This window comes from Epinephelus lanceolatus, chromosome 6, assembly GCF_041903045.1.
Source record: "Epinephelus lanceolatus isolate andai-2023 chromosome 6, ASM4190304v1, whole genome shotgun sequence".
In the NCBI taxonomy this organism is placed as follows: domain Eukaryota; kingdom Metazoa; phylum Chordata; class Actinopteri; order Perciformes; family Serranidae; genus Epinephelus; species Epinephelus lanceolatus.
In genome coordinates this window covers 9,355,500-9,369,384 of record NC_135739.1, presented here as the reverse complement: position 1 = coordinate 9,369,384, position 13,885 = coordinate 9,355,500, and the positions used below count along the sequence as shown (strand labels likewise).

The 13,885-nt window shown below is 40.1% G+C and overlaps 1 protein-coding gene across 2 annotated transcripts; it reads right to left on the bottom strand.

Moving 5' to 3' along the window:
- Window positions 1-428: 428 nt before the first annotated feature.
- On the bottom strand, window positions 429-12,383 carry LOC117253373 (meprin A subunit beta-like). 2 transcript variants are annotated; one of them, XM_033620758.2, is made up of 15 exons: window positions 12,219-12,383; window positions 12,081-12,108; window positions 11,774-11,824; window positions 11,636-11,679; window positions 10,399-10,477; window positions 10,190-10,307; window positions 8,101-8,279; window positions 7,769-7,987; window positions 6,199-6,354; window positions 5,327-5,542; window positions 4,121-4,377; window positions 3,791-4,001; window positions 1,033-1,209; window positions 666-931; window positions 429-561 (listed from the first exon to the last, which is right to left on the bottom strand). In XM_033620758.2, exons 1-15 carry the CDS (start codon window positions 12,264-12,266, stop codon window positions 541-543), a joined length of 2,070 nt encoding a protein of 689 aa, XP_033476649.1. In that variant the 5' UTR covers window positions 12,267-12,383; the 3' UTR covers window positions 429-540. The 2 variants fall into 2 exon arrangements, with proteins under 2 accessions (XP_033476649.1, XP_033476651.1); XM_033620760.2 differs by having other exon boundaries at window positions 6,205-6,354; window positions 12,219-12,382.
- Between the last annotated feature and the right edge of the window lie 1,502 nt (window positions 12,384-13,885).

Here is a 13,885-nt window from a genome sequence, read left to right as displayed (position 1 = left end):
TTATGATGGACAAGACAGAAGATCAGCTTCATTTTTACCCCCTGATTTTTAAAACACAACCAACCAGAGAAACTCATTAGTGTCTGATGTGATCATGTTAGCATGCAGAATATAAACTCCTCTCAAGATTATAGGAAAAAAACATATTCCCAGAAACAATAAGGAAGATATGACCTTGGTGTCCTCAAAGGTAGCTACATCTCTCACTGAGTGTCTTATAAATATGTATTGCATTTACTCTGAAGGGTCTCAGAGTTCTTGAGGCTGGGATGATGCCGTCCAAAAAGCTTTAAAATGGAGCTACAGCACAGTCACAAACTCACTCTGAGTCTTTCACACCAATTTCAGTTACAAGTAAGTAACCACAATACTTAAAATCACTCACTCTCTGACTGGTAGCGATGAAGGGAACAAATAGACAGAACGTGTATGCTGTCAGGTGTTTTATTTCCGATATACAAATTCAAATTATACATGAAAAGGAGATCATTTAGCGACTGTGTGATTGCTTCCTTTGATGGGGACATCATGGAGCGGTGGTTAAAATTTGGTCAGCTGCTCCTGAAATTAAATAGATGCATTTAGAGCACATCAAAGTAAGAACATGACCGTTTGCTTTAGATGCATAATGTAAATAAATGCTGACCCTTATGTTCAACACTCACCCCCATGAACCCAGGCATGTCCTGTATGATCACCATCTCGTCATTCTCCTGCTGCCTCCTCCTCCTCCTCACCCTCCAGGCTTTCCCTACAATCAGCATGGAAACCACAAACATGACCGCTGCCACAGACACTGCCAGAGCTGTGGCCACTGTGGAGTTATTAGCAGCTCCCTGCGGAGCATCTTGGTCTGCAGCCTTCATCAGACCAGCATCAGTGTGGACTGCAGGGCGGAAAAGAGGCTGTGACTCCAGCAGATGAGATATATCTGAGGACAAATACAGAACAAGCCAGACACTTCAGAGACAGGATGATCTCAGATGAACAGTATGGTTGTGCGTGATGTTCTGTTCCTGTCTGACTCTGCACCTTCTACACTGAAGAGGAAGAAGGCGTCGTCTCCTTTGATGAAGTTTCTGCTCTTCAGTCGGTTGTGGGTGATGAAGACACTTGTTCCAGTGCCTGGGCCTCGATAGTAGTAGCTGCCGTCAGACGCAGTCACTTGAGAGCCCACCTTCCTGGGATTGTCCCAGTAGTACTCGGTGCCTGCGGTGAAACAGATGAAATGTCATTCTGTGTTTGACCAACAAACCAACAGTTCATTGTATAAAGAACAAAACAAGTGGCAAGCAAGTAGCAGCGTCTGCGTCTGAAAAATGGAGCAAGTGCGGAAGTGCCTAAAACTGCAGTTCCTGTAACAGCCACTTGAGGCTGGCTCCAAGAGCAAGTCGATCCCCATAGACCCCTTGTGATAAAATACCCAACTTTACAGCAGAAATAAACGTGTTTACAGCTCAATACCGTAAATAAAATTGAGCATGTGACCAAATATTTAGGAGGAAGGCATCATTTTATGGAGTCTGTGAAGGTAAGAACCACATGGGTTTAGTGGTTAGAGATTTATGTCCAAAACAGCATTTTTCACTCATAAAAGTGAATTTTGTCTATCATAAGTTTCATGGGGATTGTGTTTAGACCAAAATATATAATTTTTAATTTGTTTTATACATCAATTGTGGTATCTATTAACTACAAAATTAGGTAGTACAGCTAGCATGAAAGTGCACCATTTTAGCTGTGGGGGCTAATAAAGTCAATATGGTAGCTATGGGGTAAGTTGAGTCGTAAGTTTCTGAGAAGAGGCAAAGCTGGATATGGTAAACCAAGCTTTACTTTCAAGGAGAAAGATGAGGGATTCTTCCCAAGAAGCGATGTAATCGCAAAACTCCCCAAACCTCAGAGTCCCAGCAGTTTGTATTCCCCTGCAACCTGGACAGGTGGGATACTGAGTAAAGGGGCAGGTGGGATATGGATGGAAGGAGGGAGGGGGGTGGATGGAACGAGGGTAAGATGGAGGGAGGAGTTTAGAGAGGATGAAGGAGGCCCTCCTGTCAGCAAGGACACCAAACTAGGATTCATGTTTACGGATTTAGTTCAGTGTTTTCTTTCCAAAAACACAGCTGTTAAGGTTCTCTTCCTAAGCGCCCTTTAAGGCATTCTCAGGCCTATGTTAAAATGTTTTAAAGTTATATGCAATAATAATTAAAAAAAAAAAGATTTGTACCTGTTGAATTGTGTATTATAAATAAAAATACACATGGATTTGAAGAAGCGTCTTATTTAATTCAGTACAGACATGTATAACTGGAATATCTTAACTCAGGGAGGGAGGGAGAGGGGGGGAGGAGAGAAGGTGAGGTGGGGCGAAGAGGGGGGAAGAGGGAGGGCAGGGGGAGGGAAGGAGGGAGATGGCTCAACTTACCCCACTCCTATGCTCAACTTACCCCAAACACAGGGTAAGTTGTGCCATGAGACCACTTTTTTTGGACATGCTATATTATCAAAACAGTTATGTTTATACTCATTCTGTTTGTTTGTAGGGATGCACAACATCCTGAAATATATGCACATATATTAGTTAGCAACAAATCTATAATAGCCTTGATGTAGTGATCCTGAATATGAAAAGTGGCTCATCTTACCCCGGTCTCCCCTATTCATGATTTTGTCACGTTCTGGTCACCTAAAGTCTTGTTCAGCTTTTGGTTGTACTAAAAGACCCTCTAAGGGCCCTGATACTCCATGCCAAGGGTCGGCGATTGGTCGACATCTGGCTGTCAGTGAGCATCTGTTGCCCTAGGTTTTGTGGTGTGTCCTGCGCCGTTGGCCCTTGTCTGCCCTTGTCGGCCCATGTCAGCTTTTTTTGGCCGATTCAACGACTGAATGGGCAGTGGAGACGGCAGAGCCCAATGGTGAAGAAAGCAAACAACTAAAGTCAAGACAGCATGAGATTGTCAGGGCAGAAGGCAGAGACTGAACGAGCACAATCAGGCGGAGTCGACAATGCATGCTCCAGACGGGGTTGCCAAGTGGAGCAAAATATGTGAAGATTATACTGTCGTTGAATCAAATCTTGCAGCACACACCCCACCTACAGAAAGATGATTTGTGTATAACTGAAATCTGGAGATAAGTCGGAGAAATGACCAATCAGGGGCACGGCAGGAGGAAGAGTTAAAAATTAGGAGAACCCACGAAAATCTGGAGCTTTGGCAGGTATGAACGTGCCTTCCGGTTTCTCTTTTTGAATGATGAATACACCGCCACCTGCTGGTATGGACAGTTATTTCCTCTCATGCAGACACAGAATGTACAGACTGGTGGGCTGTTGGCTGTAGTCTTTGTGGTGTGTTCATGAGCAACTTTTTGGCCAAGAAAACAGGCAACGTGAGGCAACGCAACAGCTGGCCTTCATGACCACAAGTTCCTTGATGTAGCTTTGGTGTGTCTAGGCCTTGAGGAGTCTGATTTTAATTTTTTCTGGTAGGTACAATTTGTTTTAATGGTTATAAGCCGAAAATTGTCGAAACAAACGAGAGTTAGCATTTGCATTATCACATAGACTGCAAATGCACCGTGCTAACTGAGCTAGCAGCTAGCATTTGAGTTAGCTCCACACTTTTGGCCAAATATGGTCACTTCCGGCTCCAAAACTCTAAGATGGCGACAGCCAAAATGCCAAACTCGAGGCTTCAAAAAACGGAGGGTGATGTCACAGTGGCTATGTCCGTTGTTTGGCAAGTCAAGCTTTCTACACTATATGTTTTCCCACCCTCTCTTCACCTACCATCAGAGGACATCTTGTCGGGGTCGGTGGTGACCATCCGGTGCATGTTCATGTGCTGTCTGATGTCAGACTGCTGATCCATCAGGGCCATAGTTGCCTGCTGCCATGGACACGGCCACTTGAGCTTGTGGTCGTTGGGGCCTGAGGTCAGATGGAAGTACGTTGCCATGTACCCTGGACGGTCACTTCTTCCGTTGAGGTACACACCGACCTACAGATCACAGAGTAGTGTGAAGTAAAGTTCAAGTATTTTTAGAATCACATCAGTTTACTGTACCAAAGGTGTGTTGAGCTTCAGATTTCCTCAAGATTGAGAGAATCACATATTACCTGGAAGGAGTAACCTGCAGGTGACAGAAAGCGAGGGCTGTACAGTTTCTCTCCTACTGGTGTGGTGGCCAGCAGGCGGGTGATGTTGCGGATGTGCCAGATGTGCTGAGGGCACTTGGTGGAGGACAGGTTAATGTCATCCAGAGAGAAACCTCCCTTCGAGGGACCCTTTCCCCTCACACCCTCAAAAACCACGCGGGCCTTCCGTGTCACGTGCAGATTGATGTTATGCAGTTCCCAGGAGCCCATGACACCTCCTGTAAAGAGAATAGACATTAAACACGAATAAATCGCTATAGTTTTTTACTTGATTTGAGCATCATTGAAATTATTCTGATGACATGAGATGTTTTTTGTTTGACATCTGTTTAGGATGCTATCAGCCCATTAAATCACCGTTATCAGTTGTCATCAGAAGATCTGAGGCTGTATGTCCCGACTCTACCTCCTATATTTATGTTTATTCTTAGGTGCCAACGTCTAATGGCAGCTAATTGGCCATTGGGCCAGGTCTCTCTTGTAAAAGAGATTCTCAATGTCAGTGGGACTTCCTGGTTAGATAAGGGATAAATAAAATAAATGACTAAGGGAGGAAAAGAGGACGTCAGGTGTTGTAATATAAAAAGTGACAAAGGTTTGAAAGAAATGACCAGATGTAAACTACATCAACAAGAGTTTCTGGGTATGAGACATACTCATTTGACCCACAATGCATTGTGTCTCTTCAGATGGCAGAAATTACAAGCAGTCATTACATCACCTTACTACGTTTTCATATTTTTCCAGGTGGGAAAGTGAGTATTTTACAGAGCCCCTAAAGTCCCAAAAGATGATTTATTTATTTATTTTTTTAAATCTTGTTTGCACAAGTTATTACCTGGTGCGCACAAGGTTTTTTGTTTTGTTTTGTTTTTTATCAACAGTTTTATTGTTGACCAGAACAGAAAAATTAATTAATAAATAGTAGGTGCAGTTTGCCCCATCTGAAGTATTATAATGGTAGTGACAGCAACTGATAACAGCTATTTAATGGGCTGATAACACTGGAAAGAGGTTCGGATGAAAAATGTGAGTGCTGGTAGAATATTGGTGCAGTCAAAGTGTTGCTAGTAGCAGTCGAAGTCACAAACTCTCAAATCATTCATTCAGACGCTTTAATTATAAATATATTGTACATCACACAATATGTAATATTTAATACGTTACCTGAAATACTCTTGAAGAGGGTCAGTTTACCGCTGGGGTTGGCCTCGTCATACTCTCGCACCCAGATATTGAGAACATCATCTTCTGCCCCGCTGTTATAAAGGAAGACCTGCAGACACTGGGCTCCAGGTTTGGGGTAAAGCCAGCGACTCTCCAGGAGTGCACGGGTACCAGTTTCAGCAAAGGCTGTGCTGAAGTGCATGAAGTAGCCTTTTGCTGAGGGCAGGAGGAAACAACAGTGAGTAATGCTGGGCCTCAGAAGTTTGTCATATTACATTTTATGGCACCATGTTGAAGAACCTGTGTCAAGTCTTCTCCAGGTCGTACAGTCTGGACGTTCAGGGGCTCAAAGTTTATTAGCAGTAAATCTCAGAATTATGTTTCTTTATACAACAACTAATTAAAGAAACACACTCTAAACTCTTGTATCTAATAAATCATTATGTTGGTATTTATCTTAGTTAGTGTGTTTTTACTGCCAGCCTGCACTTTGTACAGGTGAAGTCATAAATCACTTCAGGCACCCTTGTTTTAAATATCTCCAGACACTGAGCACCAAGGCCAGCTATCTACAGTATGAGGCTTGATAAGGTGATAAAGTGATTAGTCTTCTTTAATAACTGCTAACTGGACAACAACACAGATGTGTATGTGTGTAAGATAAGATTTTACTGTATATCTATCTGCATTTTCCAGTGTTTCATTAATAAATTAGATTTTTGTGACTGCACCATTTCCCTGAAACTGAGAGACCTACATATTCTGTAACACCTTTGGTGTCTCTGGAAGCTTTCAGAGTCTTAGTTGATTGTAAAAGCAGTTTGCAGGACTTTGAACCAGGGAAAGTAGAACTTGCATTTGTTATGACTGACCTTTACCTTTGCATTGTCCCATGTTGGAGAAGTCAGTCTGAGGCCCTCCGCTCACAGAACTACGTTGTTCCCACTTTGCATTGCCGGGACCCTGAATCATCCCACAGATGTTCTGCTCCTCAAAGTCACAGCTGTCCACAAAGGTTGAAGACTTGGCTGTGGAGAGGAAACAGGTCACAGAGTCATCAAGATACTTAAGTGCATGCATTCAGTCATAATCGTGTGCACTGGGGCCCATCCTAACTACTGTATGCCACTGCTTCCATATACAGCAGCATAGCCATATTCCCAAAGAGAGGTAGGAAAAGGTGGAGGAAGAACATTCTCTTACATTCTCTGACTATAACAAGAAGAGCAAACATCTTTCCAGAGGCACGTTAGGCAGGCTAAGGGGTTTAGATGTGGCAACATCATCATGCAAAAATCTAGAGAAAAAATAGCATGGAGAGCAGGAAAGGTTGCAGGAAAGTAACGTTTTGATGCCTTAAAAATACATTTCTCTTCCAAAATTCAAATGTTTGGATTTGAATACATAAGACGCACTAAGCACTTGGGAGCTACAGAATTATATAAAAACATAAAAAGCGAAGGAATTCAAGTATCTCGGGGTCTTGTCCACGAGTGAGGGTAGAATCGTGTAATGGATCAGCGGAGTCTGCATTGATGCTGGCGCTGCACCAAACTTTCAAAGCACAAAGCTTTCAATTTACTGGACCATCGATATCCCAACCCTCACCTATGGTCATGAGCTCTGGGTAATGACCAAAAGAGTGAGATCACGGATACAAGCGGCCAAATGAGTTTCCTCAGAAGGGTCACTGGGCTCAGCCTTAGAGATAGGGTAAGGTGCTCGGACATCCAGAGGGGGCTCGGAGTAGAGCTGCTGCTCCTTCACGTCGAAAAGGGGTCAGTTGAGGTGGTTCAGGCATCTGATCAGGATCCTCCTGGGCACCTCCTGTTAGAGGTGTTCCAGGCATGTCCCACTGGTAGGAGGCCCTGGGGCAGACCCAGAACACACTGGATGGACTACATGTCTCATCTGGCCTGGGAACACCTCGGGGTCCCCCAGGAGGAGCTGGAAAGCATTGCTGGTGAGAGGGGATGTCTGGAATACAACCCGGCTTCGGATAAGCCGTTGAGAATCGGTGGAAATATTGGAACCACCCTTTAAGGAAAAACAATCCTGCACCCACCCCGTTGAATCGGATACCATGACTTAACGAAACAGATCTCAAAAGAGAGGTTTCAGGGTCTCATTTGAGCATCAGTCTCAATAATTGTTAGATGGAAACTTCTTATGTAAGAGCTTTAAATCAGGACACCTTTGGTCAAATATGTTATCACATTTTATTTGCCCTCCATGAAAGGAGAGATCAAAGGAGCAAGATGCTGACACGACACAGAGCTCGATCAGTCTGCTTGATAACTGAGGGGTGATATTGCAGGTAAAGAGCAAAAGTGCCACCATACATACAAGAAAATGGTTGCATCATCTCACAACAGAAGTTGAACTTTACTGGATGTGACATGTATTGTTCAATGGACAAAATGACAGGTCAAGAAGACTCACTGCAGTTGTAGAGAAGATTGAGCTTGGCGACGTCATTAGCACTGAACCCCATCCTCTGACCAATCACATCCATGAAGTGGGGGATCTTGGTCACGATGGTGGGCTCAGAGGCGATGTTGAAGGCCGTCTTGCTGTAGTGCATTACTGAGCCGTAGTCATAGGGTACACCGAGAGCAGTGGACACTGTGTCATCGTAAGTTTTGAAGTTGTGCTCTTTACCTGAGGAAGGTATAAAAACAATATCAGGAAGGATGGATTGCAAGCAGCTGCCCACCAAATAATTCAGTTTTTCATTAAATGTAAGAACATGAGTTTTTACTGATGGATGTTACCAGGTTCAATGCGATCCCACATGATGTCTACGTAATCGTTGCGGTCAGCTCTGGACTGCTCGTGCCAGAAGCCCAGAGCGTGCAAGAACTCATGTTCAACGGTTCCTAGACGATCACAGTTTCTACCGATGGACAGCCGCTGCTTCCCCACACGCTGGTTACCTACAGGGGAGGAGCATCTATACAGAGAGGGACAGCAAAATGCACAGAGCTGTTTCACTAAAGACATGAAGTTGTGAGTCGTGAAACCAAAACAGAAAAGCAGTTAGAAGCCTGAGCCATTATTTGTTTATATCACAACTCAACAGGCTTATATTTGGGACAGGCCTTCAAATCCTTTCACACAAAACTGTGCAAATATGGGTAATACAATCATAGAGAGGATTATTACACCACGTTATCCTGTTTAAACAATACTCACACCTTGGATTAATTTTTATGAAAGACCCCTTTGATCGATGGACCCTTACGAACTAAAGGAGTATGAATATTTTATTAATTACCTTGAGCAATTGAGGAATTGACACATATTCTGACTTTATGACATCTTAAGAGGAAGGGAGTCACTACTTGTTCTTTTGTCATGGCAATAAATCTGAATGAATTACAGTCTTCTCTGGTATGGGGTGCCGTTTGTAAAGTGGCTCGCACTGAAATTAACAGCAACGTTTTGCCACATTTATTTTCAAACCAAGTTTAAAAAAGTGGTGTGAATTTTTTAAGTCACTTTTTACCACATTTACAGCAATATTTGAAATATGTTAAATATAATGTCACAGTTAAATCTAAATATTAAATGTTAAACCTAAATGTTAAATATAAATCTAAATGTTAGATGTTAAATCTTAATGCTAAGTCTAAATCTAAATGTTAAATCTAAATCTAAATGTTAAATGTTAAATCTAAATGTTAGATGATAAATCTAAATGTTAGATGTTAAATCTAAATCTTAAATCTAAATGTTAGATGTTAAATCTAAATCTAAATGTTAATTCTAAATCTAAATCTTAAATCTAAATGTTAAATGTTAAATCTAAATGTTTAATCTAAATCTAAATCTTAAATCTAAATGTTAAATGTTAAATCTAAATGTTTAATATAAATATAAATCTTAAATCTAAATCTAAATCTAAAAATCTAAATGTTAAATGTTAAATCTAAATGTTTAATATAAATCTAAATCTTAAATCTAAATCTAGATTTAGCATTTAGATTTTACATTTAACATTCCGATTTAACTGTGACATTATATTTAACATATTTCAAATATTGCTATTAATGTGGTAAAAAGTGACAAAAAAAATTCACACCACTTTTTTAAATGTTATTTGAAGCTAAATGTGGCAAAATGTTGCTATTAATTTCAGTGTGAGCCACTTTACAAACAGCACCCCATACTCTGGTGCTCATGGTTTCAGTAAAATAAACTGAATGATTGAATTGTAGAAAATCTAACTGAGCTAACAATATGTAGCGTCTCCATATTGACAAAAGTTTAAACATTAATATTTGTATGAGTGATCTAAGCAGCTTACTAATGTTAGCTCAAGTGAGTAGCCAAAACCTGGTTTTATTCATCCAAAGAACCAGACCAGCCCTCTATTTGAGACAGGCCTTTATTTGTCTAAATGTGTAGCCACACCAGGCTAATGAAAGGGACTGGGTGTTTATTTGGGACTGGGCTTTTAACTTAAGTTACGGTAAAAGTATTAATTAGCACAGCTTCAAACATTTGTTTGGGACGCAGTGTTTGAGTTCTCAAACGTTCTCAAACCTAAATGACAGATAAGGTCGTTTGCTAATAACTCCCAACATGACATATATGACTGTTAATGTTTTCACTTTTACACGTGGTTAATGTTGTGCAAACAGTCGCACTAACTTGGTAATGTTAAGGCAACAAAACTAGTCCCGCCCTACTATGCTGTGATTGGCTAGTACTAACCTAATCATGACCTCTTTGCCCTCAACCTATACTGCCTCCAACCTTGACACGATGATGTAATGAGCACTACACTCTTGGGGGAAAAAAAAAGTTGTGCGTTTGAATTAGCACTGGCATATCTCAACAATACATTTTACTGCTCACCCGCTCCCTTTGTACACAGAGATGTAGTTCTCCTCTCCTTTCCATGGTGTGAAGTCAATGCAGGTCTTCAGTCTGTACTGGTCAAACGCCTTCAGGATCACTCCCTTTGCATTCATCTCTGAAGTGCAACACAAAAAACAGATGAAAAAGCCTCCTGAATTGGTGCATATCCATAATAGCATGGTCAGCAGTGTGAGTTTGAGTGTTACCCAGATTGTCCTCTAGGTAGTAAGGGATGGTGGTCGGCCAGCGATACTTGTCTCCTAAGATGGAGTTTCTGCTGGGTGTCTGATGGGAATGAAGAGAACAACAGGTTGACAATCGGGTGGATAAAGGAAAGAGAGAACACAAGCTTGAAGCTCACAGATTCACTTAAATTGCTAGCTTTCCTTGATTGCCATGTAAATCTGATTTCTTTCAAGCCAATGAGGTCTTACTGGGAGACTTCATGATCCATGGTGAACCTTCCAGATGATGTTAGACAAGCCCTGACTCTGAACACCTTCAAGTCAAAGATAAGAGCGTTCCTTTTTCACACTGCCTACTCCACCCTGTAATGACTGCAAACTTAATTTTAAACTCCATTTTGAGTCATTTTAAATTACCTTTTTTTTATCTTTGCACCTCATGTCAGCACTTTTGCTATTTTAAATTGTGTTTTTTATTTAATTGTAAATGATTTGGTGATTAATTTTACCTCTTACATCTTTTTTTTCTCTTTTCTCTTTTATCATAAATCTGTATTCTTTGTTATGTTTTATATTTTATTGCTCTGTAAAGCACACTGCATTGCTCTTCTGTATGAAATGTGCTATACATATGGGGCTCTCATCTCCTGTATAAAATTAAATGCATGCATGAATTTTTTGTTTTATGTTCTTTTCTTTTGTCATGTTTGATTTTGTTGTTTGACATATGATGTTAAAAGGATCATTTTTCAATGGTATATAATGTTTATCTATACAATGTTCTGTTATATTTGAAATACAATCAATTAAAAAAAATAAATATTAATATTTATAATGCTTAAGAATATTTAAATATATTTAAATATCAAATAAATTAAATATATTTAATAATATAATATATAATTAAATAAATAAATGTCAAGGTTTGCAAAAGTTATATTTTTCTAGCGATATTATTATTATTACACAAATTATCTGAACTGTTTGAGAAAAGAAAATACCTGTTTTATGCTCAATTATCCACATAAGCACGCAATATTAACTGAATCAAAATTAATGATAGAACTAGGTAATGTCTAAGGATCATCTGTGACTATATAGAGGTATAATATCAGGTGTGCACCGATTTTTCTGTGCTCCAAATGTCCAATCACACAAACAGAATTTAGACACAAACATCATACTGTACTCTGTACGCCTGAATATACAGATCACTGAGAGTAGCAGCAGTTTTTGGTGTCTGTGCACACTAGCTTACTTCGTACATCTCGATATCTCCCTCCACCAGGTCCAGCCCAGCCGCTGCAAAGGGAAATTATATCAATTCATGAACATGCTCAGAGACACAGAGACAGATTATACATCAAAGCAAAACAAAAATAATATCTCCACAAACCTTTGTTGATGTCAAACATGTCCCAGTCATGACCATCATCGACGTCAGTCTCTGTGGATGGAGAATCAATAACATGCAGCTCAAAAATTGGAATACAGGATGTATAAAAGTATTTTATTAACATAATTAGTAGAGTACTAGTGCAACTAGCACTGCTCCCTGCACCACAGACGTGAAAAATGTTTACTTTGATATTGTCACATATATTTTCAGCTTATTTATATTAGATTTAAATTCTGAAATTCTGCATTTTTTGTCTACCTTTTGACTGTCACTAACTTGAAAAACATCCTGATATGTGACTCACCTATATCACCTGTTAGCTTAGCCGCTGCCTGGTACACACATTAGAAAATAAAATCGTAATCAATGTCATTGCAACGTCACTGTTTTGCACTGGAAATATGATATGGTTGTTGAAGTCACATAAAATGCAGAGGCTCACATTTACCAGTCCCAGGCCAAACAACAGAACAATCCACCTGAGGTCCATGGCTCCAGCTGCACACACACTCGACCTGCCTCAGCCCAGCTGTGTCTGAAAAAATGTCTTTACTTAGTTTTTGTACAGAAGAAGAAACACTGCAGAGCATGCAACATTCACATGATCTGATTTTTACAGCTGGGGTTGAGAGAGATTACATAGCTGTCAAATTAATTATTAATTTAATAGTCATGATTAGCTTATCTAAGCCTTGTAGCCACACTAATAAACATATACTGGTGCAGGAGGTTTTCAAAGTTCAAACAAACAGTACTCATAGACACAGACACACAGACATGACCTTACCTGACAGTCCAATCTGGTCATATTGGCAGTTTTACTCAAGTGGCAAAAATAAAGCCAACGTGGAAGTGCCAAAAACTGCAGTTCCTCAGTCGGCCACTTGAGGCTGAATCCAAAAGTGAGTCAATCCCTGCCTACTGTACTGACTTGCTGCTAGTGGCGTAAGGTAGCTACCACGGGCCCTAGACTAGTGCATGCTAGTTACTAGCTACAATGTGCACACACCACGGGCAACTGTTGAAGTTGAGAAAAAAAGCCAAAGAAATCTAATTTATGGAGGTTTGCTTTTTCCCTCCTGTTCATGTCTCTCTGTCTTTTCTTACAACTAAAAGACACAACTGCTCGCCATACATGCAGACGTGCTCAGCTCGACAGTCTTGACAGATTCTGCACCTAAACTAGCGTCTGTATCGTATTGTCTAGTCACATGATCAAATAGAGACTTGACATCAGACAACATGAACATACATGTTACCAACAATCATCATTGCATATCTGTATATGACAAAAATATAAAAGGAATTAATCATTATTAAAGTGAATAATTTTTAATATATACGTATATATAGTGATTTCATTTTTTTCATAAATTTTGTTATAGATTGCTGCAGACTGTTTTACAAAAAAAGTAAAAAAGAAAAGAAAGAAGAAAAAAGGAAATCATGACGGAAAGGGTTTGTGTTTTTGACGGCATATGGCCTATAGTAAATGGCGCCATTTTTAATTTAATGTGAGTTCTTCTTTGAACACAGGTGGAGTTCAGAAAAGTTACCTGAACTGTTGCTTTCAGTGTTTTAGACACTTCCAAATCATTTTACCATGTAATGTCCTGGGATTCATAGTAAATATAGTGTATGCGATATGTACACAATAATTTTTTTTATTATTTTATTTTTTTTTAAGTTTGAAAATGTTTCACCGTACGGAAGCGTATTGCTGCCAAATCAATGAAAAAAAATAATGGATCAGTATTACATTATAACGTGAAAAGTTTATTGTTCTAACAAGAAGTTTTTCACGTTATAACAACATATTTTCATGTTAAAATGTGATAACTGGTATTGTAAGAGCATGAAAAGTTTCACGTTATGATAGCACATGGCTCGTTGGTCTAGGGGTATGATTCTCGCTTCGGGTGTGAGAGGTCCCGGGTTCAAATCCAGAACGAGCCCATATTTCAGGGGTTGTTCAAGTCTGCACCAAATATCAAGCATGGACTGGTAGCTAGAGAGGTGTCAGTTCACCTCCTGGGCACTGCTGAGGGTGCCTGACCAATGCAGCCCCCTCACTTTCACATCTCTCCACTTAGTGCATGTATAGGTCCT